This window comes from Limanda limanda, chromosome 11 (genome assembly GCF_963576545.1).
Source record: "Limanda limanda chromosome 11, fLimLim1.1, whole genome shotgun sequence".
In the NCBI taxonomy this organism is placed as follows: Eukaryota; Metazoa; Chordata; class Actinopteri; order Pleuronectiformes; family Pleuronectidae; genus Limanda; species Limanda limanda.
In genome coordinates, this window is record NC_083646.1 from 4868633 (window position 1) to 4890116 (window position 21484).

General features: G+C 41.4%; 3 protein-coding genes across 6 annotated transcripts; 2 read left to right on the forward strand and 1 right to left on the reverse strand.

Moving 5' to 3' along the window:
- Positions 1–149: 149 nt before the first annotated feature.
- pbx2 (pre-B-cell leukemia homeobox 2) lies at positions 150–7175 on the reverse strand. The gene is made up of 8 exons (XM_061080644.1): positions 6891–7175; positions 6253–6326; positions 4386–4630; positions 2772–2962; positions 2514–2649; positions 2141–2282; positions 1497–1591; positions 150–936 (listed from the first exon to the last, which is right to left on the reverse strand). Exons 1-8 carry the CDS (start codon positions 7136–7138, stop codon positions 856–858), a joined length of 1212 nt encoding a protein of 403 aa, XP_060936627.1. The 5' UTR covers positions 7139–7175; the 3' UTR covers positions 150–855.
- Positions 7176–8804: 1629 nt separating this feature from the next.
- LOC133013850 (uncharacterized) lies at positions 8805–11317 on the forward strand. The gene is made up of 5 exons (XM_061080936.1): positions 8805–9101; positions 9545–10048; positions 10373–10538; positions 10775–11004; positions 11177–11317. Exons 2-5 carry the CDS (start codon positions 9590–9592, stop codon positions 11315–11317), a joined length of 996 nt encoding a protein of 331 aa, XP_060936919.1. The 5' UTR covers positions 8805–9101; positions 9545–9589.
- A 2110-nt stretch (positions 11318–13427) lies between these two features.
- Positions 13428–21150, forward strand: dnase2 (deoxyribonuclease II, lysosomal). 4 transcript variants are annotated; one of them, XM_061080624.1, is made up of 8 exons: positions 13428–13474; positions 13784–13823; positions 14927–15037; positions 15238–15409; positions 16053–16155; positions 16444–16608; positions 18950–19168; positions 19352–21150. In XM_061080624.1, exons 3-8 carry the CDS (start codon positions 14940–14942, stop codon positions 19768–19770), a joined length of 1176 nt encoding a protein of 391 aa, XP_060936607.1. In that variant the 5' UTR covers positions 13428–13474; positions 13784–13823; positions 14927–14939; the 3' UTR covers positions 19771–21150. The 4 variants fall into 4 exon arrangements, with proteins under 4 accessions (XP_060936607.1, XP_060936606.1, XP_060936608.1 ...); XM_061080623.1 differs by having other exon boundaries at positions 14940–15037; XM_061080625.1 differs by lacking the exons at positions 13428–13474; positions 13784–13823 and adding an exon at positions 13495–13749 and having other exon boundaries at positions 14940–15037.
- The last annotated feature ends 334 nt before the right edge of the window (positions 21151–21484 follow it).

Genomic DNA, 21484 nt, shown 5'->3' on the forward strand with positions numbered 1-21484 from the left:
AAACAAAATCGATTCATCTTGGTGACAGAGAAACAGCAAAGAAATAACAACCTCCCTGGTGAAGGTGATTAAACGACCTGACGTCTAAACACAGTTAAAACATTAAAAGTTTGGAGTCTCAAACCCAGAACCCCCCCCCACTCACCAGCTGGATGTGAATACAGAGTCTTTATTGTAAAAGAGGTAGAGAGAATACAGGTGTTTCACTGTACAGAAACAAAGAACAGCACTATTGATATACTCATTCAAACCACTGATATGGACTCAAACTCACCTCGTTCATTTTACAGGGACACGTAAGTCCGGTAGAAACACAAAAAACAGAACAGAGAAACAAACGCACAAAATCTTTGGATTTTTCTCTATTGCCCCCTCATTCGCTAAATGCATTCGCTCTTTTTCTGAGCTGTTAAAATGAAAACAGTTGTAGCACGAACAATAAAACAGCAATAATATTAATAATAACGATATATAGTGTGTTAAAAACAACGGTGATGTGTGTCCCCCCCCCCCATCCCAACCACCAACACCTCAGTAACATGTCAAAAGTAGTGGAAAAGAAACCTTACAACCCCCATAATAAAACCACACTTGCATGCACACAACACACACACACACACATTTTCACTCTACCATCCGTGCACTCTGCTAATCATACAAACATAATAATGACCCCCCCCCTTCCCCCTCCACTGAGCAGTTAGAAAAAGAAACAACGAACATATACAATAATAATCAAACCAACCACACATACAAAACAACTGCAGCCAAGTGGGAAGTGTGATATCATTCTTTCTGTCTTTTTCCATCGTCAATCTTTCCGTCGCTGTCATTCTGTGCCAGTGGGCGGGGCCATCAGTCAGAGTTCTCCGAGTGGTCGCTGTGGGGCGAGGTGCCACCAGGGGGCGAGTTCCGACCCGGCCAGTTCCCATTGGCCTGAGCAACGAGAGAAAAGGAAAGAGGAAACAAATAAACAAAAAGGAACGATACCCCGACTTAAATCTGTACTTTCCTCAACATTATTTTGTTATTAATCAGCACATAAGATAAGCTTCTTAATACGTCACTGCCCATGTTTCTCTACAACCTCAAAATGTTTGATTAATTTCCCTTTTTTCTGGGCAGCTCTCAGGGTCAGTTTATGTATGAATCTAAATCTAAAAGACTCATCTAAGAACTTGTGAAAGTTGTGTTACACTTCGAGGTAATGCAGTGGACACCATCACTTTGTATAAGGTTTTGATTGGAAAAAGGTAAAATCTTTATCTTTGTGTTACGAAAATTGAAATCTTGTTGTTTTGGGATTTACAAGTTAGCTTTAAATCACCTTGTTGTAAATTTGTGGATGTCTTGAGTTTCCTTAAACTACTGAAACACATTGAGACACACAGAAAGCTGACGGGCTCTGATGACGACTCCATTACAGTGTATTGATAATGACGGCTTTGACAAACTGAGCTGTATGAAGCTCGTTTCTAAGTTGAGTATAAATTTACCTGCGCTCCCAGTTGGTAGGCGGACTGCTCTCCATTCACCGGTGGAGCCCCGAGGAAAAGGTCAGCTGACCCCGACAGAGAGAAGGATCCAGATCCTGAGGGAAAAGGCAGCGTGTTAGAAACGTCATCAACACGTCCACTCGCTACCTGTGAATCGTCCAGACATGTCCCTGCTGTACTCACACATGGGCTCACTCGACATTGAACAGACATTAAACTATTTAACAATGTCCACAGCAACTGAGTCATTTGTGTCTGGATCATTTCAGGAGAGTGTCTGGAGTTCATGAGTTCAGGTCTGAACGCAGCTTTATTCACTTGAAAATGTGGAGAATGAAAAGTTTAGAAAGAAAAAACTGCAATAACAAAAGCAGCAGACTTGTTTGAAAAACACTTGAAAAGTTCAGATGAATATTTTAGCTGCAAATAGGCTCTTTTTCAGATGCTCTATTTCATTGTCTGACGGCTTCGTGACCGGCAGTTACCTCAGTCTCAAACCCGAGTTCACAAGGGCAGCTCATTGTGAGCACTAACAAAGCCAGGGTGGAGACTCACTGAGTCACGGAAGAGTGGAGCTAACACCATTTTCCACTGCCTCGAGGCAAAAGGCTTCTCGAGTCCCAGCTTTCATTTGGGTGTCATACCTGTAGAGTTGGGAGTGTGCGGGGAGTCGTCGCCCGGTCTGACCACCAAGGCCGTCTTCATGGCGTAGAGGTTGGCCTCCTCTTGGAACTTGCCAATGTTCTTCTTGTAGCGGATTCTCTTATTGCCAAACCAGTTGCAGACCTGACAAAAAAAAAAAGAAGACAATATTCAGTATACGCTCTTATGTTGGAAGATAACACTGAGAGGCAAATTAAAAGCTGGTAATTACTCTAAACCTCGAGTTACCCTGGAAATGTAAATGCTTCGTCTTTGAGACAAGTTCTAGTACAGATACTGATTGTTCAAACTCCATTACACACTCATAACCCACGACTGCTTGTTCCTACACGTACAGACGGCTCCGTGATTTACCTGAGAGATGGTGATTGAGCAGTTTTTGGCGAGTTCCTCTTTGGCTTCTTCGCTGGGATAAGGGTTGGACAGGTGGGAGTAGAAATACTCGTTCAGGACCTCGGTGGCCTGTTTGCTGAAGTTACGCCTCTTGCGCCTGATGACACACAAACGGGGGACAAGCATGAGAGATTTAATTTCACTTCTGATTATTTTGCTGAAACTGCACTTGTCAAATTAAGAAATATATCATTATTTAGATAAATAAAACACACACACCTAGCATCCAGGAAGCGGGACCTCAGGATCATGACGGCCTCACAGGTGCTCTGCTTCAGCTGCGTCTGGATGGAGCTGAACTTGCGGTGAATGATGGCCACCATGCGTTCGATCTCCCGCGGGGTCACGGGCCGCGTGCGAGACTGCTCCCTAAGCAGGTTCATCACATGGGTGGTGAATTCCGTGCACGCCTGGGGGGGGGGGGGGGGGGCGGGACACGAGAGGACAGACAGTGAAGGACAGAAGTGTGCAAGGCCGTGAAGCTGTGAAGTATTATTTGGATTATAGAGGGAAAAAAATGTCACGTCACAATAAAACACTCTGAAGGCTGACAACAATTTTTCTGGTCAATAAACATGTACATAGCATTTTATTTTATACACCTTTCCAATATAATGCAACAGATTTTAGTTTTCAATTTCAAGGTTTAGAATGTTCAGGTTTTGTTGACTTTCAGGTGTAGATTCAAGCAGATTTATAATGATCACAGTTAAAAGTGAGGTTGTACAGTACTAGATATTCCTTTTCTAATATTATAATATTAAAAACACCAAATAAAAAGTATAAACAAGTATAAGCATAAAAGCATTCACTTCAATAAAACAGAGGAAAGACGTGTGTTTGCCTATGTATTAAATGTGCAGTAAATTCAACAAGTGTCTTTAACTAATGGGAAGGGGATTTATTTTGTGTTGTAGGAAAAATGTATGTCATAACATATTTTATATTTCCATGGGAAGTTAAGCTCGGGAATTTTGAAAAAAAACAAAAACTACGCAAATTAGATGCTGAGCAATACAAACATCATTCAAAACTCTATTTTAAAGATGTATGGAATGCAGCACAGGCTGCATGTTGAATTTCAACCCTCCACTGTGCATTCTTCCATCTTAATAACTGCTGGGATAATTCCAAGCATCCTGCACACTACAGCAGGGCTATTGAGGCCTGCTGTAGTGTGCAGGACTAGTCAGGTAAGACTCGATGATATTACTGGGGAAAATATATTAGCATGCTGATTGAGGATTGTTCATCTGTTCGTCTACAGATCTACAGAACAATGCCACGTGCACTATCTCATGTGTGGAGACATTTCACCACATCCAATGTAGAAGGAAAGGCTGTGTACATTTGCAAATACTGTGCAAAGACCTATGTTAAGAATACCACAACGATGCAGAAGCATATAGTCAAGTGCCCAAAGTTTCCTCAGGGCTCAAATCAGCCTAAATGTTTATATTTATGTCTGTATATGACAAGGTAAACACAGTTAGTATAAATTACCCACAACATTTCCAGTTTATTCCCGTTAATTCCAATGGAAAGTTTCCAATTTTGAATATTCCCGGAATTTTGCAACCCTAGTATGGAATATCAGCAGCGATGATGGCTTATGTGTGGGATGGATTTGGTGTTGACGTGAAGCTTGTACCTGTCTGGTGTGTTATGATCAGCAGCATAAAGATAAAAGTATTATTCCCCCGGCAACGAAAAGTGATCTGCTGTGAACTCTAGGACTAACATGCCGGGGGATTATGTGTCTGGTGAGCAGCTCTAGTACAAGCAAGCGTGCACAGGCAATGTCAGTGCTCATCTCCTGTTGCGACACGATACCTGCTCATACTTCTCCAGCTCACTGTGGTAGATACCGCGAATCTGGCTCAACTTGCTTTTGTAGTCGGAGTGCTCGAGCGTGCTGTCGGGCGACATCCCTCCCGAGCTGGTGGCAGCCGACACGGCGGCGGCGGCACCGCCACCTTTCTCCGGCCCGGCCACACCCTCAGCCAACAACATGTTGTCCAATCGCACCAGCTGAGGATCTTGAGAATCCTCCTCCTGGTTGTTCCTCATTGACAAACCTGTCAGTAATACAAATGTCACAGCTTGTTGGTTGTGTTGTGCCAAACACTGACAGAGGGAATGTTACTGCTGTCACACACATTACACTTCCCGCCATCAAATAAATGAATTCACTAAACGCCATTTTCTTATATTAAAGCCTGATGCTGTTCTTGTGTCCCTGCTACGCCATGATTCTGAAAACCTTTGTCCTTCGGATGTGCACCGTCAGCCAACAGAAACAATGATGCACCGCGTTTGAAAGTGGAGAGGTCGTTATTCTATTTGCCATCATATTTATTTATATCACCCGCGTCAGAACATCCTGTTTCTGGGCTCAGCGAGTCGCAGTTTTGTCGAAGCGAAAGTAGACGTGATCACATTTTGTAAACAGCCTGTTAGAATCTAATCTTAAATGCATACTGTTAAAGAACAGCTTCCCTTTTAACAAGAAAAAAGGACACAATTAAATTGTCCTTTACAGTAAATCACCGAGTTAAAATAAAGGTGTTGTTACAGTTTAATTATAAAACAGATTACGATAAGCAACTGTTTGATGGTAACGCCTTAAAAGTACGATGGAAAACCAGTTACCCTGATATGACCTTCCATAGGTTTCTATTACATTAGATTTAATCTTTACTTCTCACCAACATAAAACAAGTCTTTCTCTCTATCTTTAGATGGATTTTAACATTTGCCCATTATGAGATGAAGGGCTTCATAGATAGCAACACAGTGTTTCCTACCGGTCGAATTACTCTAACTGAAAAATATGAATTAAAAACAGAATTATAAATGGATGCAAATATCAGTATCATCTGTAAAGATATATATTTTATGTATATATTTTATTTTCTATTTTTGATATTCTATTTCATTGTTATTCTATTTTATTCTTTTTTTTTCTATTTTATATTATTTCTATTTCTATTTAATTTTTTTGGGTTGAAATTACTGAGCATTGCTTAAAGAGAGTGTGTGACCCAAGCATTTCATTGACAGTGACTACTTCATGTTATCTCTGTTCATTTGACAATAAAAATCTTGAATCTTGAATATAAATAGACCAACACCTCGAGGGGCACATTCTGGATCCAAACCCAATTTATGGTTTATAAGTTTGTAACATCTCCTGGAGGCACTCGTAGAAAACAGAAATATTATATCAATTTCAATGCTGCCTGTGCCATGCAAAATAAAGTAGTTTGAAAATGAAATGTATAACTACAACGATTTGTAAGGAAAACTAATAATCAGCATTGCTCATAAGCATCTTATTGATCACCATCATACACATTTGCAGGGAATCGCCTATAAGTTCAACTCTGGTTCATGCAACCAGCAGTAACATGAATTCTATTTCCCTGTAGGCAGCTTGTGTGTGTTTATCCAGCTGTTGTCTTTGGCATCTATTTTTAAACACAAGTTTACATAAGAACTGTGCGATGATGATGATGATGTTTATGCTCCTGTCAGTTTGTTCCTGAGGCTGAAAAATAACAATAATGAGCTTTAATAACAAACAGAGTCCAACTCCTTTATGTGATTATTATTAACGACCCAGTGTGATGAAGGAGCTCGACACTGACAGCGTCAACATTGATGTAAAAAACAAACAACAACAACAACATGCACGTACCAGTTTTCTCCTTGATCTCGCACAACACGCTGAATAACGCGGGTTTCATGCGGTGGCAGTTGAGTGCGTGTTTCCTGTGAAAGACACAATAAAACACGTGTGAGTTTAAAGACACAAACAACAAACACACACCGACTGACAGAACGGCTAGCTTTAGCATGGCTAATGTAGCACACGTTAGCTTGTGTGTTAGCTAGCCTCGAGCCAAAAGGGCGACTGGGTTCACTGGAAAACCAGCATGTACACGATAACCAGCTAGTTAGTCCATATTCTCATTTATTAAGGAAATAAGTAACAGTTAGTTTTGACTTGTAAATTTGGTGTTTGCATTAGCTTTAGTAGCAGCTAGCTGTTAGCTGCCGTAGCTAGTTAGCTGAGCAGGCTAACAATGGCTAGCTTGAAGACAAAGCTGCTGAAAGAAGAAAAACATGTTTGTGTGTAAACAATAAGCGCTGGTTGACGTAGCTGAACGTTTATTTGAATTGGTCACATTAATGTTAACTTTGTTTTCTGTAGCTACAGTGAGCTAACACCGCTAGCTACATGCTAAACAACCCAAACAATGGAGTGAAGTTCAGGAAACTTTGCCTTCGACAAAGCAGCGGAAACAAGTTGGAAAAACACAAGTTGTCACTAACTTCGCTTGGGCCTCGTCCAGACTCTGGTCTGTGATCGTCATGATCTGCTGCAGTATGTCCCCGATGTCTCTGCGGGACTCCGGGTGTCCGTTCTCCGAGCCCTCGAGGCCCGCGTCCCCTCCGTCGGACCGGCGCCGGGCCGCCGGGTGGGCCGAGTTGAGAGCGTGCATCACGGGGTGGCCGCTCAACCCGAGTCCCCGGCCGCTGGAGGGCCCGCTGCCCGTCAGAGGCTGCTGCTGCTGCAACATCTTCAGCGACGCACAGTGGCGACGACTGCTGCTCACACACCGGGATCACAGACACACACCACGACCACAGACATCTCACAGGGCCGGTCCCCTAGCGATGGACCGGAGGAACAGGTACAGGCTGGCGAGCTCACTGCAGCGGGTGGAGGAGCGAGCGTGTGTGGGACAGCAGAGGAGAAGGTAAACAACAACAACAACAGAACAGAGAGTGCATGTGTATGTTTTTGTGAGTAGGTTATTTATTTTTTAAATAAGTATTTATATTTGTCTTTCATCACCTTATACTTAAATATTTGTGTCAATATCTCCATTAGCAGTTCTTGTAGCTGGGCATTCATCTCACTGCAGTTAACTTATCCTTGACCTATATCTGTCTATCTATCTATCTATCTATCTATCTATCTATCTATCTATCTATCTATCTATCTATCTATCTATCTATCTATCTATCTATCTATCTATCTATCTATCTATCTATCTATCTATCTAGCTGTCTGTCTGTCTGTCTGTCTGTCTGTCTGTCTGTCTATCTATTTCTTTATCTATCTATCTATCTATCTATCTATCTATCTATCTATCTATCTATCTATCTATCTATCTATCTATCTGTCTTTCTGTCTGTCTGTCTGTCTGTCTGTCTGTCTGTCTGTCTGTCTGTCTGTCTGTCTGTCTGTCTGTCTGTCTGTCTGTCTGTATATCTATCTATCTATCTATCTATCTATCTATCTATCTATCTATCTATCTATCTATCTATCTATCTATCTATCTATGCGTCTGTATATCTATCTATCTATCTATCTATCTATCTATCTATCTATCTATCTATCTATCTATCTATCTATCTATCTATCTATCTATCTATCTATCTGTTTATCTATCTATCTATCTATCTATCTATCTATCTATCTATCTATCTATCTATCTATCTATCTATCTATCTGTCTGTCTGTCTGTCTGTCTGTCTGTCTGTCTGTCTGTCTGTCTGTCTGTCTGTCTGTCTGTCTGTCTGTCTGTCTGTCTGTCTGTCTGTCTGTCTGTCTGTCTGTCTGTCTGTCTGTCTGTCTGTCTGTCTGTCTGTCTGTCTGTCTGTCTGTCTGTCTATCTATCTATCTATCTATCTATCTATCTATCTATGCGTCTGTATATCTATCTATCTATCTATCTATCTATCTATCTATCTATCTATCTATCTATCTATCTATCTATCTATCTATCTATCTATCTATCTATCTATCTATCTATCTATCTATCTATCTATCTATCTATCTATCCATCCATCTATAACAGGGATCATGTCCTCTGGGCACAAGCACGTCCACAGATCCTCATGTTGAAACCATAAACAGTCTATGGTGGAAACTAGCACCTGCCTTAAATTAATTTCTCAGGTTTAAAGTGATAATCTCACTTCGGCAGCTTCTCTAACTGGTTTGAGTCAACTTCTCCTTTTAGCTACAAGTCAACAGGATGTGAGCCAAAACCACAACCCCATCAGAAAACTGTGCGCCTGTTTCAACACGTTCCACTCAGGTCTGACATAATCAAGTGAGCAGCAGTAAAAAAAAAAAAGAAAAAAAAAGCAGCAACTGCTCAAAGCTGCTCTCACAGCTTTAACGTCATCTCAAATGATTTAAACAAACGTTGCTCTGTACCGTACGTAGGCTATTCAAACACACAGAGGAGATTTGTTCTGCTTTTAGTGGGGATAATTCACATTAGCATGACTTGCCAGGGGGCCAAATAGGGGTGGGCTTTGGTAAGAGGAACAGGAAGAGAGGAGTCGACAGAGTGAAGGTGGAAAGAGCAGACACACAGGGCGAGAGCTTGTCACGTCGGCGTGTGAAACGCTTCATACTCTCTTCTTCAAACAGACTTTGGCACGGCTCAGGTCAACAATGCTGTGCTCTGTCTGTTGTGACTTCAAGAGATGATGCTTTGAACGGACACATTTTTCAAAAAACAGGTAGGAATGAACTTACAGAATCCTGGCTGTGTTGGTTCACAAACCTTTTGGGGGCAAAAGAATGTGGGAATACAAGTGTCAACAAGATTTAGAGTGAAATGCTTGGTAAAAATATACAGAAATCCTCGGTCAGTGACTGGAAGTCTCCGGTCACATTGTCTCACACACTGTTGTTGACACAGGTAACAGGAATATACTACTTGAGGTCGGATTTTCGGCTAAAACACAAGTAGTCAACAAGCTGGAACCTGCCAAACTCGTTTCTTGTGAATTTCCTTGCAAGACAAAGGCACAGCTTCTCCAAAGCTACGGTCATGTAAAGTCACTTCAGTGTTGTTATATTTAGTGATTTGTTGATTTATTTTTCTCAGACGGATTTACAGTGAGTCTTTGACCCCAATTATTTGACCCCAACCTCTGTTTCTTTGTGTTTTACTTGCCAGCGTTTGACAGGGAGATTAAAAGACTTCACCGTGACCAAAGCTGAAATGGCCGAAGAGGGGCTGCCGTGTCCGCTCGTCATCACCGAAGAAGGAGACATAACTGAGGGTGTCGCTGGAAAAGGCGCTGAAATCGCTCCGGGCTCCAGTGCAGAGTTGGCTCTGAGAGAGGAAGAGGAGCACACGGGAGAGGACAAGAATGAAGAAGTCGTAGTGAGCAAAATGTGTTTAGAAGAGCAGAGCTCGGGGAAACTGCACAGCAACACAGAGGCTGACCAGACAGGAGGGGAGGGAGAGGTCAAACGGGAAGAAACTGAGAACATGAATAATGGACTGAGAAGGGAAGCGAAATCAGCCGAAGTGATGAGGATTCATGACAAATCCGAGAAACCTGGTGTGACGGAGGAAGGAGATAAACCAAATGACCCTGAACTGGACTTCAAGAGGTCAAACGTGTCCAAGCAACAACCCAAAGGGACACGGAGCCGAGACGAGGATTCAAAAGAGGTTTGTAACTTTCTGTGTTGTAACTCCTGCCCTGAGATTGCCTCTATTAGTAACTCACTCAGCGGTTCATGCAGTGAACAGAAAGCAATGTGCTTGACTTTACCACCAGCCACCATGTACTCTAAAAAGAAAAACAATGTTGTGGTGGAAAAACAGCAGGTATCATTTTGCTACTGAGCATGTGGGAGTACGTAGGAGTCAAGTGAATTCTTTTGCTTTGCCAACAACAGTCTGTGCCACTTACTGAGAAACCCTTTCCTCCCGCCCTCATTCTTCTTTATTTTTTAACTTTTTCTCCTGCCACTAACCCACATTTATTTCCAGGCTCACCTGTTAACTCCTGACTTCCCTGATTCCCTGTACGAGCTGCTCTGCACCCTTCAGGAGGGGCGGCGGCTCAATGACCAGCGCTGCTCCTTCATGCTGGAGGGTGGGCTCGGGCGGCGGAGGTGCCACTCGGTGCCCAGCACAACCAAACCAGCCCACAGAGGTGAGAGCACTTTCTCTTTTTTTTTGGTAGTAAATTGATGAAACCAACACAGCTGTTGTATTTGTTCGTTCCCATGTCGTGTTGATGACTCACGCTGAAACAACACAAAACTACAACGTGACTCAAGAATGTTTTGTTCAGCTTCACCATGTTTTCATGTCTTTTCGGAACCACAGACCATTTAAAGTCTCCTGCTGTCCGACCATCCAAATCTCCTTTCTCTCATTTCTCCCCAGTCGTCTTTTCGTCCATGACTTCCCTGCAGACAGAGGAGTTTTTCGAGCAGGTGGCCACCGCTCAAGCCCGCCGCCTCGATGACCAGAGGGCGCAGCTGGAAAGGTCGCGGCCGCCAAAACCAAAAGCCAGGACTTTCAGAGGCAGCATAAAGCAACTGTCTTTTGCGAGAAAGCCCGCGCCAGTTCCTGTGCCCAAAGAGGATCTGTATAATATGATTCTCACCACCCAAGTAAGCAAACAGAACTGGATTGTTTCAATGCTTTTATCACGTTAGAAGAGGTTTTCAGATTCTCAAGTCGACACTCCTGGTAGACTTGTGTATCGGGACAACTTAAGAAGAGATTTTTTATTTTTATATATAATTTCAGGCTTTCACTGTCATGTTTCCCTTCCAACCACAGAACCAGGGCAGACTGGAGGACCAGCGCAGCAGAGCTCCAGGTCCCATGGACGATGAGGACTTCTTCTCCTTGCTCCTGAGGGTCCAGGGTGGACGCATGGAAGAGCAGAGGACTGAACTACCGCTCATGCTGGAAACCTGAGATGGAAAACAAAAAGACTGTGGCTACGGTTGCTGCCATTCCAGTATTGTAGCCTTTTTAGTCAGACTTCCTGTTAAAAGAGCGGTGTTTGTTGACCCTGATGATGCTGTGTTTTAGGGAATTACTAGTCCTCTTGATTGTGTTTTATCAGTGTTAAAACTGTTGAGAACAAAAACGCTTGAGCAATGTTCGCCGATGAGATTGTGAGTTTTTTCATTCAGCAGATATGCTTTCTTTTGGACAAACTTCGCATTGTGTTGAGAGTCTGCAGCGAGTGGCTGAAAGGTTCTGCGTGTGTGTTCCTGTTCTCGATGTGGAGGAGGCAGTCTACTGATCTCAGTTTGTTCTCCTTTTTTGTACAGACGATATAAAAGGAGCAGTTGTGTGAAGGAGATAAAAGCTCCAAGGCCGCACAGGGCTTCAAAGCATAAGGATGATTCTCCTCCAATGATTAACAGAAATGTACCTGAGCCAACTTTTTTTTAATTTGTCAAAAAGAGATCTAGCACACACTTCTATGAGGATATCATTTGATCATTAGAGCATGTGCTCTTTCATTTTTATCTTATTTTTGTAACTCCTCTACTGCAAGCAGTGACGCTAACTCTAAAACCGAGGTGAGAAACCTGCTTTGTAATTTTTTTTATCATTAATCATAATCATTCACAAACTAGATCCGGTTTAATCTTTCGCAAACATCCTGATGCAGATACATCAAAACATTCACACTTAAACAAAGGTGCTTGTCTTGTCCAATTTACAGGTGTTAACAAATGAGGAGTAAAAGATAAATGTGTTAATTTTTAACAGAATAAATGGACTAAAAACAAGTTGTTATCTCAAACTTCCTGATTTTTGTTTACACGACTGATCCCAGAGGCAAACAGTAACTATTTATTTAAGCAGATACATGCAGGGACAGAATGACAACTTTACAATCAGGGAAGTAGCTGTAAAAACTTATTATAAGGTGTGTATTTTGTAGGATTAATATAGACAAGGGGACTTTGTCAAGCCACCGTTGACTTTAATATATCACTAACTGTGAAGTTCACAGTCGATAACGCTGCTTGTTTTTGCTTCACGATCCATCTTCCTGTTTTTAAAGGCTTAATAACTAACTTGCACAATTTCACACATGCAACAACCAGGTCTGTGTCACCGGGCAGAAGTGGCCTCCTGTGACCTCCTCTTGTCTGAAGTGAGCTCAGAGGAATCAGTTAATTTTCTTTATTTTGAATGGGCATTTTAATGCACAGTGAAGACAGACAGGAAATGTGGGTTAAGATATAAAGGTGGTGATATGGAGCAGGACGCCCAGGTGATTACCTTTTGATTAATTATTTAAAGTAGTTAAATAAATAAGGGTGAGCAATTAATATGTCAAAAACCTTTATAGCCTTGTTTTTGTCACGTGACCTACTTTAATGTCTGCTCCCAATCATCCAGTAAGATGAGAGGCAGTGAACCTGTCGACAAAGGAGAGGGGCGGAGGGTGAGAAGAAGAAAAGCATGCGACAATAAAGAAACCACTGTTTTTTATTTATCTAAAATTGATTAAAGGTGAAACTGGAATAAACAATTTGCAGGTTGAATTTCTAATCAGGTTAAGTTTCACTTCTAATGTGGAAAATGTACATTATTTGTTCAATAATTATACATAAAAATGTGCAGTAACTTTTCACACACACTCCATACAGTTAAAGTTTGCATGTATATAGATTTGGTTTTGTATTGTATTAATATCTTTGTGTTCTTTCTACTTTGCTTTTCTTTTAATTTAACTATCGCACTGCTGAGCTGACCGGTTTCTTCTTGCCCAATATCTTTCATTGTACTGTTGACCCTGTGTTAACTTGTATAATAAGACAAATAAAGATGAAACCTAATGCAAAGGTTTAATTAACAAGGAGTTTGTCAAGTGAATTATTATTATATTATGTTATATTATATTATATTATATTATATTTTATTATATTACCTTACATTTTATTATATTATATTATATTTAGATATTCTATTTAGCTATTCTTCATTTTATTAAATTATATTTGTTGCTTGAAAACACGGCCGCGCCCACTGGGTGACGTCACCGACCACCTGACTGAATCCTCGGTGTTTTATACAAGGATGAGACACAAGCGAGGGCATTTCCGGGTTAGCAAAAATGCTAAACACAACATCTTCTCCGTCATTTGTTACTAACACGATTCCCTGTTGTTGTACAAACTCCTCCGCTCACTTTATTGTGTATTTTCTATTGTAACTGTTGTTGTGGCTGTTAGCTTGTTGTCAGCTAGTTTGTTGTTAGCCAGCTTGTTGTTAGATAGCTTGTTGTCAGCTAGCCTGTTGTTATCCCTACGTCACTGTCTCATCCTACTCGGGTCTAAAAACCCGGATGTGGCCGAAGATGAAACTTGCTGAAATCTCAGGTTTGTAAACAGATTCTTTTCATTCTGAAAACAGGAGAAAGAGACTGAGGAGGAAACACGTCGTTGAGTCGGAGGTGAGATTTAAATTACTCACTTTAAACTTTCACCCGCGATGCTTTAGTTTCCCTTCGTGGTTCCACAGGTTGTGACGATGCATCAGGATCTGGAGATTTATTCAAGTTCTGGATATGTTTTTAGTTTAATGGATTTATTTCACTAAAACTTGAAGAGAAGTTCTTTATTCAAGTTCTAACTTTAAGTTAATTTACTTCACTACACCTCAGAGGCAAAGTAGAGTTTTATTTTACTCCATTACATATTTTAATAATACAATAATACAAATAATTGTATACATTAATAAATATTACATTAATAAATCCCAACAATTAATCAACTTTTACACAAGTAAAGACTTTCCTAAACAGTTATAACTTATAACTTATTATAGAGTAGATTTAAACAGATATGTAAATATATTTTAAGTGTTAACTCATGTATTTTACAACAGTTATTATAAGGAGCTATTCAAAAGACAAGTTTAATATAATAATAACACATTTTTACAATGTTCACCTTAGACCTGGCTGGAGAACGTAACTTGCTATTTAATATTCTGTTCTGTCTAATTAGAGCTTTGTAATAAATGGTGTAAAAATCCTTAAAATTATTACAGTAGTGTAAAAATGCTTAAAGTTAAGAGAATACTACAAACCAAGTCTTCTAGGTTTTAAAGGGTGTGTTCACAATTTCTTTCTTATGTTTACCTTAAATAAATGCACCTTTAACAAATATGTGCACAGTTATTATAGTTCACACTGGCCTCAAAAATCAGCTGAAGTTAATCTCAGTCTATTAAAAGTCAGAATTGGACAAATAAAGCAGAGACAAAGTTCCTGAGACCAAAGAGGGAAGTTGTGGCTGAAAGATGCCCACTTCTGCCCGAGAGCTGAAACCATATGTTACCTTCAGAGTAACTTCACATTGCACTTCTGCACAAAACAAATACTGTGGATATTTGTTCCTCATCCCTAACATCTGTTTCTGGAATCTGTCTTCAGCCGGTATAAACAAGAGAAACCAGTAACGTACATTCTGTATCGTCTTCCAATAGACTTGAAAAAAGGTGAAGCTAAAGGTTAATTCACACACAACACCCACGTAATTTTGTTAATTTCAGTCTTTTTCTCCAGATGTTTCTGTTCCTGTCCATGCTGATCTTCTTCGGGCCAGTAGAGGGTGGCAGCTCACCAATCAGCTGCTACAATGACAATGGAGAAGCTGTCGACTGGTAATTCATTATTTACAGTCCTGCACAAAACAAGCTTTCACATGAGCACAGTTACGTGTCAGAAATCCTTCAAACTCCTATAAAGATGAAATGGCAATTTGAAACTCAATTTACAGGGTTCAGACATGCAGCAATGAAAGACGTTCCAACATGTAAATCCTCCAAATGTCTCCCTCTCCCTGTCTTTCTCTCCGAGTTAGGTTCTATCTGTACAAGCTGCCTAAACAACCCAAGGGGGAATCTCCCACGAGGGGGGAACTGTATTTACTGCTGGACAAAGGGAGTGACGGGTGGGCCGACGGGAAGGGGACAGTGAACGACACGACGGGAGCCTTGGGCCGGACGGTCGGACAGCTCTACTCACAGGGAAAGGTCGGCTTCTATCTGCTGTAACAAATTCAATACTTTCATTTCTTGTTTTCATCAGCATAGAAGTTTATGTTCCAGGAAATCACCGCTATGAAAGTGAGAAAGACAGATGCTTTCTAAAATGACTTGACAGTTTCCAGTTCCTTATTATTTGATTAGTAAACATGATAAAGGAATGTGAAATGGTATTTAAAAAAATGACTGTGATAATATTAGATTCCTTTTACCGTCACTATAGTATTATTTGTTGGCTCACAGCATTTTCCTAAGCAACACGAGCAGTAAATACACAAAACATCTCCCAGACATCAGCAGAATATCAAAAGCAGATGTTCTTTATTTTTTAACCCACTTCTGTTTTTTTGCCTGCAGTCATAGACCGACTTGTTTCTCTGTTAAATCCCCCTGTTATTATTACAGTGGATCAGAATCAGAAACTGAGAATAATAACTTTATTTTCATCCAGTCTTTCTCGCTGCAGCTGTGGAAACCATAATATAACAGTTTCAACCACTAGATACAAAACCACAAGTTTATTTTTTGATTCCAGCCCAAGTGTTATTCTTCCCCTTTTTTTCAAGCTTGTGTCCAAGTACAATGTTTTTTAATTTCAGCTAAAAGGAACAAATCTCTGTCCTCTCCACAGAACACAGAGGTAGCGTATGTCCTCTACAACGACCAGAGCCCGACTAAGAACCTTGGTGGCAGATGGAAAGACAACAGCGGGAACGCAGGCGGGCACACGAAAGGTGAAAACCAGAACAGTCCGACTCCAACGCTCTCACAGCCCAGACAAGCCGCTGAAGATTTGTTAGTCAAAATCAGGAAATAAGCACGACCAATGTTCCCATGCCAGTTTCCCTTCCGGATTCCAATACCTAGACTTTGTGTATCTGCAGATACAGAGTATATAACCAATACCTGTGCATTTTAACAATCACACTTCTTTCTTCTATCCCTAATTGTTTGTGTACTAATTTACTCACTACCGGGAGGAAGATGCATTAACTGACATGTCTAATGTCTCTGCTCCTCAGGTGTTGTGCTGCTGGATAAGAACCAGGGCTTCTGGTTGGTCCACAGTACCCCTCACTTCCCCCCTGTACGAAAGGCGGGAGAGTTCTACTACCCCGACAGCGGCGTGAACAACGGACAAAACTTCATCTGCGTTACCTTCCCGCTCGACCGCTTCCAGACCATCGGTAAGACTGGAATCCTCCTCTCTGGACTTTTAGTACAGATGAAGCTTTTATAAAGAGGCTGTTATCACATCAGATTTATAACCAGGCGGCTAACGAAGATTCCTGCTCTGCCTCTTGTCCACTTTTACATAATTCAGACTTGCTTTACTTAACAAGGAAAAGAAGAGTTCATTTTTGAATTCATCGCTGGAAAAATCAGTATTTCATTGTTGTGCAGCAAATTAAAATATCGTTTAGTTATAAGGTTTAAAATTCTGCCATTTTTATATAAGATTATAGATATAAGATAAGATACATTTTATTTATCCACACATTAATGCACAGACCCACTCATGCATTTGAGGGAAATTTGTCCATCTGGTGCAGGACACACAGAGCAGTGGGCAGCCATGTACGGCGCCCGGGGAGCAGATGTTCGGGGAGTAAGGTGCCTTGCTCAGGGGCACTAGACAGGGTAGGGAGAATAGTCTTTAGATTTTTTGGACAGATCCAGGTTCGTCTTTTGTTGTTATTCCATCCAGGTAAGTTTTTGTTGAAACTCCGTGGAGTCGAACCAGCATCGAACCAGAGACCTTTTTCTGCCAGTATTCCAAGTTTCTGCCACTAGTCCACCGCCTCTCCAATAGATAGGCACATAATGTGGTTTTGCTGTTGTTCATCCATTAAGCTTTCTTATCATTTATATACATGAGCCAATCATGAGCCAATCATGTCACCTCTTGCCACACAATCTCTCTCAATCCTGCATTCAGTTCCTCGCCTCCTGATTGGTTTCATTACTCTGCCTTTAAGTGCTCTTCAGATAAAAAAGAAGCTTCAACACATTCAAGTGGTTTTAGTTTCCTCTGTTTCCAAGGTTATTGAATCACAAGTTGTGTTTTCAGTGTAGGTATGAAATCATTATTTATTCAAGCTGTCTCGTTTTGAGATGGATTTCTCGCGTCGCCTTATTGTCGCACTTGATAATCCAGTCAGGTATCGACACAACAGCAACCGTCCCCGTCCAAGACAATCAGCGTAAACAGGTGTCATCACCATGTCACCGCGCTGCCTCTGCAGCTCCCTGGCAGCGCCGGCAGTTGGCACAGTTGCTATAGCAGTGCCGGGGGTAATGTAATTAGATTGAGGTTTGTTACCATAGAGATATTGGCCCTCACACTGCGGCAGGCACTCGCTCCGTCAGATTCTCGCCTCTCCAGCTGGGATGTGGAGAGTGTGACAGTTTCCGTGGCGTCGTGGAACACACGGCGCATAAACACGCTGTCGGGCGGCAGAAGGTGACTGCAGCCTGGTCATGTTTCATCCTGAGCACCTTGCAGCATGAATTTGCACATTAATGAATCCAAAACCTGTGATTTAACACTCCTGGGATCATGAATACTGCCTATGTATGATACGAGGACTAAAACGTTAAAAGAAAATGTAGTTTAATACTTTGATAGAATACCAATATTGTGACTAGAGTATCTGTTGAGGCATTTCACAGTTGTGGGTCAGGAGGAGAAAAGTCAGGAGCTCACCAAGGTCAGCAGAACACATCCTGTGGCGATCATGATGTTCATACAAAATTTCAGGGCAATGCCTCCAGCTATTGTGTCTAAAAAATAATAAACATTCTCCGGTTTCAGCTTCTCAAATGTGAGGATTTGCTGCTTCTCTGTGTTTTATACCTATTTGAAATTGAATAAATTGGAGATGTGATCTGTTGGCCGCCAATACAAACTGTCAGTCATGAGCTGTGGTGCACATAAGTGAACGCTCACCGACATGTTATAGAGCAAAAGATGAGTCATTTAATTAGGAAATAATGAAGTGATTAGATAACAATGAAAAGTAATCATCAGCTGTAGCTCTAATTGACTCTGAAGTGCATAATGTGTTGAGGACAAATTAGTGAAGTGCTGCCACCACAATCGTGTACTGGTTTGTGTTTAGCAGGAGAATGCCAACAAAGGAACAACTTATTGTAATATTGTTATTAACTGCAGTGTTAACTGTAGCTGTGATTTCTAATCCTGCCCAATAACTGACTAGAAAACCGGGCATTGACACGAGTTACTCTTCAGTCAAGAGAACATTAGGATATGTCGTTTTCCTCTAGGCCTCTTTGTATCACTGCTGGTTTTACATTACAAATCATACAAGGAGAATTTTATTAGGCAAAGAAGACGGTGAACATATTGTTTCCACTTATGTGCAATGTGCATTTTATCTGCAGTGCTACAGTCATTTGTCCATACACTTCTAAACCAGTGTCACCAGTACAGAGCTATCTATTAACTGTACTTAACAGATTCTTGTAGCAGCGTCTTCCTTAAATCTAATTTGTTTTGCACCCCAGGCGAGCAGCTGCAGATCAATCAGCCTCACGTGTACGACTGTGATGTCCCAGCGTCCTTGGCGTCCCTGGTGCCTTCGCTGGCTGACCTCTGTGGGAAGAAGCATCTGTCCCGTCACATCTTCCCACACGTCCAACCTGTGTCCAACCGCAGCGTGACCTTGACCTCAAAGGGTGGAGACGACTTCCTCAGCTTTGCCAAAGGAGCCTCTTTTAACAATGGTACAACTTAGAGAAGTTCAGTTCACCTTGTTTCAGCTTCACGTTCGGCTGTAGTGCTGATATAAATAGACGAGTGTTTCATGACAATGTCTAATTTGGGATATTCTAATTCTCTGATATCTTTTATCTACTTTTCGCAGTTTTTATGTTGCCTTAACTGATATAAAACCTCTGTTTTGTCAGACCTGTACCACTCCTGGGTGGCCCCGAGGCTCCAGTCCAACCTCCTGGTCCAGTTCTGGATCCGCTCCAGGGGCATCCTCCCCTCCGACTGCTCGCTGGGCTGGAAGGTCCTGGACATCGAGCTCCTCAGCCCGGGCCAGAGGTTCACGTTCAAGGCCAGCCAGGACCACTCCAAGTGGGCCGTCAGTACCCAGGCAGCCGGGGGGGGCGTCGGGGGAGGCTGGGTGTGCGTTGGAGACATCAACCGGAACGAGGCGGAGGAGAAGCGGGGGGGAGGCACCGTGTGTCTGCGGAACCCTGTGGTGTGGAAGGCTTACCGGACAGCAGCTTTACAGTGTGAGGACTGTGGAGGAGCCAGCATCCCGTGCCCGGCTGGAGACGGGGGGGCTCAGGTGGGCGTGAGGAAACGCCCACTATGATGCATCTCACGAGGGCTTTTAGGAGAAAGAGATCAAAAAATGTTGTAGTTGGAAAATGTTACTTCTGCAGCCTCTCATTCCACATTTCTTTCATCAGTTTCTGTGAAAAATGACGCCTGCTCCTGGGATTTAGTTTTCATATTCAAAGACAAATCAGTTACCATAAGAAAACTAAAAACTTTGATATTCTAACAGTTCAAAGACGATTATTCAGTAAATACGAGCAGCACAGACCTGGTTCTTGTGTCGTCATCGATTGGTTCCATCCATATCCTCTCGTCTGAAGTCATTTTTAAACTTGTTGCTTTCAAATGTTCCACAGCGTTCAGTTGTCTCTGTTCTGCTCTTATTAGAGACGTGTCTGAACTACACACAGTCCCGCTAATATGTTCATCCCACGATTATGTGGGTTTATGGAAAGTGTTGTTTTGTTAAAGGCAACTAACAACAAATATTGAATGTTTAACGATAAAGATGAAAACTACTGTTATTATCTTAACTCACCTGAATCAAGCCACACACAACACTGATGAGAAAGTTTCTAGTCGGAGGCTTGGTTTGTACTATGTGTGTAATCACACATGTTGATGGGATTATGAATGAGGTTTTCTTAGTTCTGAAGCAGAAGCTGGCATTTACAGTTTCATAATGTCTCTATAACATTAAATATTCATGACTACAAACAAAATTAAAAAACATTTGGGTAATTTATTAAGAGCCAATCATGCTAAAACATCTTAGTATGGACTGATTCATAATAAGGAGCTTTTAAGTCACAAAAAACATTTAACTTGTTCAGAATGATTTTAATCTGTTGTATAAAATGCTGCTACACTGGAGGAGGAGAAGGAACCAATCAGATGGGTTCTCTGGGAACTACGATGTTCATTTTGAAAAACACAAAACCCTCGAAGTGCGTCACATTTAGCAAGAACTAACAAAGATCCAGCCTTGAAACAGAGCTTTGGAAATGAAAGCATCCCTTCGAGTGTCTTTTCAGCCGCCGGGCTACTTTTAACTGAAACTGAAGAGAGAATTTGCAAAGTGAATGAGTGCTGCTTCATAAACTGTTTTAATCTACATGAGCTGCTTTGTGGGGGTGTTCTCAGGGAAGCTTTGCTTGTTGAAACTAGGAAAATGGGATTGGAACTTACAACTTGGGATAAATTGCACTGCAATGATGATATGTGGGGGATGGTTTAATACTTTTTGTAGAATGAATATTTGTCTTATTAACTCAGTGCTTTTTTGATATAACCAGAAGTATTTTGGTTTTGTTTCTAGTTCTCATTCATTCGTTCTGATCTTGAAATTTGCTTGAAGATGAAGACGCTGGCTGTCTTGAATCTGAATAAATAAAAAACAAAAGCCTCAAACAGAGTTGTGTTTCTCAAGCTGCTGTGTTGTTTTCCATATCCATGAGAAAAATAGAAGTGTCACAGAATATGACAAGTGTCGACAGTTTGAATTCTTTGAATGTGACGCTCGGCAGCGCTGACAAATACGTCTCTATTGAACCTTGGAATGTGTCACAGCAAAAATCAGTCCACAGCAATTAATTCATATAAAAGTAAATTTATTACCACAAAAATAGGACATCCTGTATGTAGTGCATAAATAGCTTTGATGTGAGACGACGCAGCACTGGAGGCGACCGCATGTGCTGCATACATTCTCATGCAAACATGGGGGAAAGGCACAGAAAACAATCAGT

Bases quoted from the DNA above. Each gene is read 5' to 3' on its own strand.
- pbx2 (XM_061080644.1), bottom strand. From the start codon at position 7,138: ATGTTGCAGCAGCAGCAGCCTCTGACGGGCAGCGGGCCCTCCAGCGGC. The intron at 4,631-6,252 runs GTACGTGCATGT...TATTACTGACAG, and splicing joins CGAGATCAAGGAGAAAACTG to GTTTGTCAATGAGGAACAAC. The intron at 937-1,496 runs GTAAATTTATAC...CTCGTTGCTCAG, and splicing joins CCTACCAACTGGGAGCGCAG to GCCAATGGGAACTGGCCGGG.
- dnase2 (XM_061080624.1), top strand. From the start codon at position 14,940: ATGTTTCTGTTCCTGTCCATGCTGATCTTCTTCGGGCCAGTAGAGGGT. The intron at 15,410-16,052 runs GTCGGCTTCTAT...TCCTCTCCACAG, and splicing joins AGCTCTACTCACAGGGAAAG to AACACAGAGGTAGCGTATGT. The intron at 16,156-16,443 runs GTGAAAACCAGA...TCTGCTCCTCAG, and splicing joins CGCAGGCGGGCACACGAAAG to GTGTTGTGCTGCTGGATAAG.
- LOC133013850 (XM_061080936.1), top strand. From the start codon at position 9,590: ATGGCCGAAGAGGGGCTGCCGTGTCCGCTCGTCATCACCGAAGAAGGA. The intron at 10,049-10,372 runs GTTTGTAACTTT...ATTTATTTCCAG, and splicing joins GAGACGAGGATTCAAAAGAG to GCTCACCTGTTAACTCCTGA. The intron at 11,005-11,176 runs GTAAGCAAACAG...TTCCAACCACAG, and splicing joins ATATGATTCTCACCACCCAA to AACCAGGGCAGACTGGAGGA.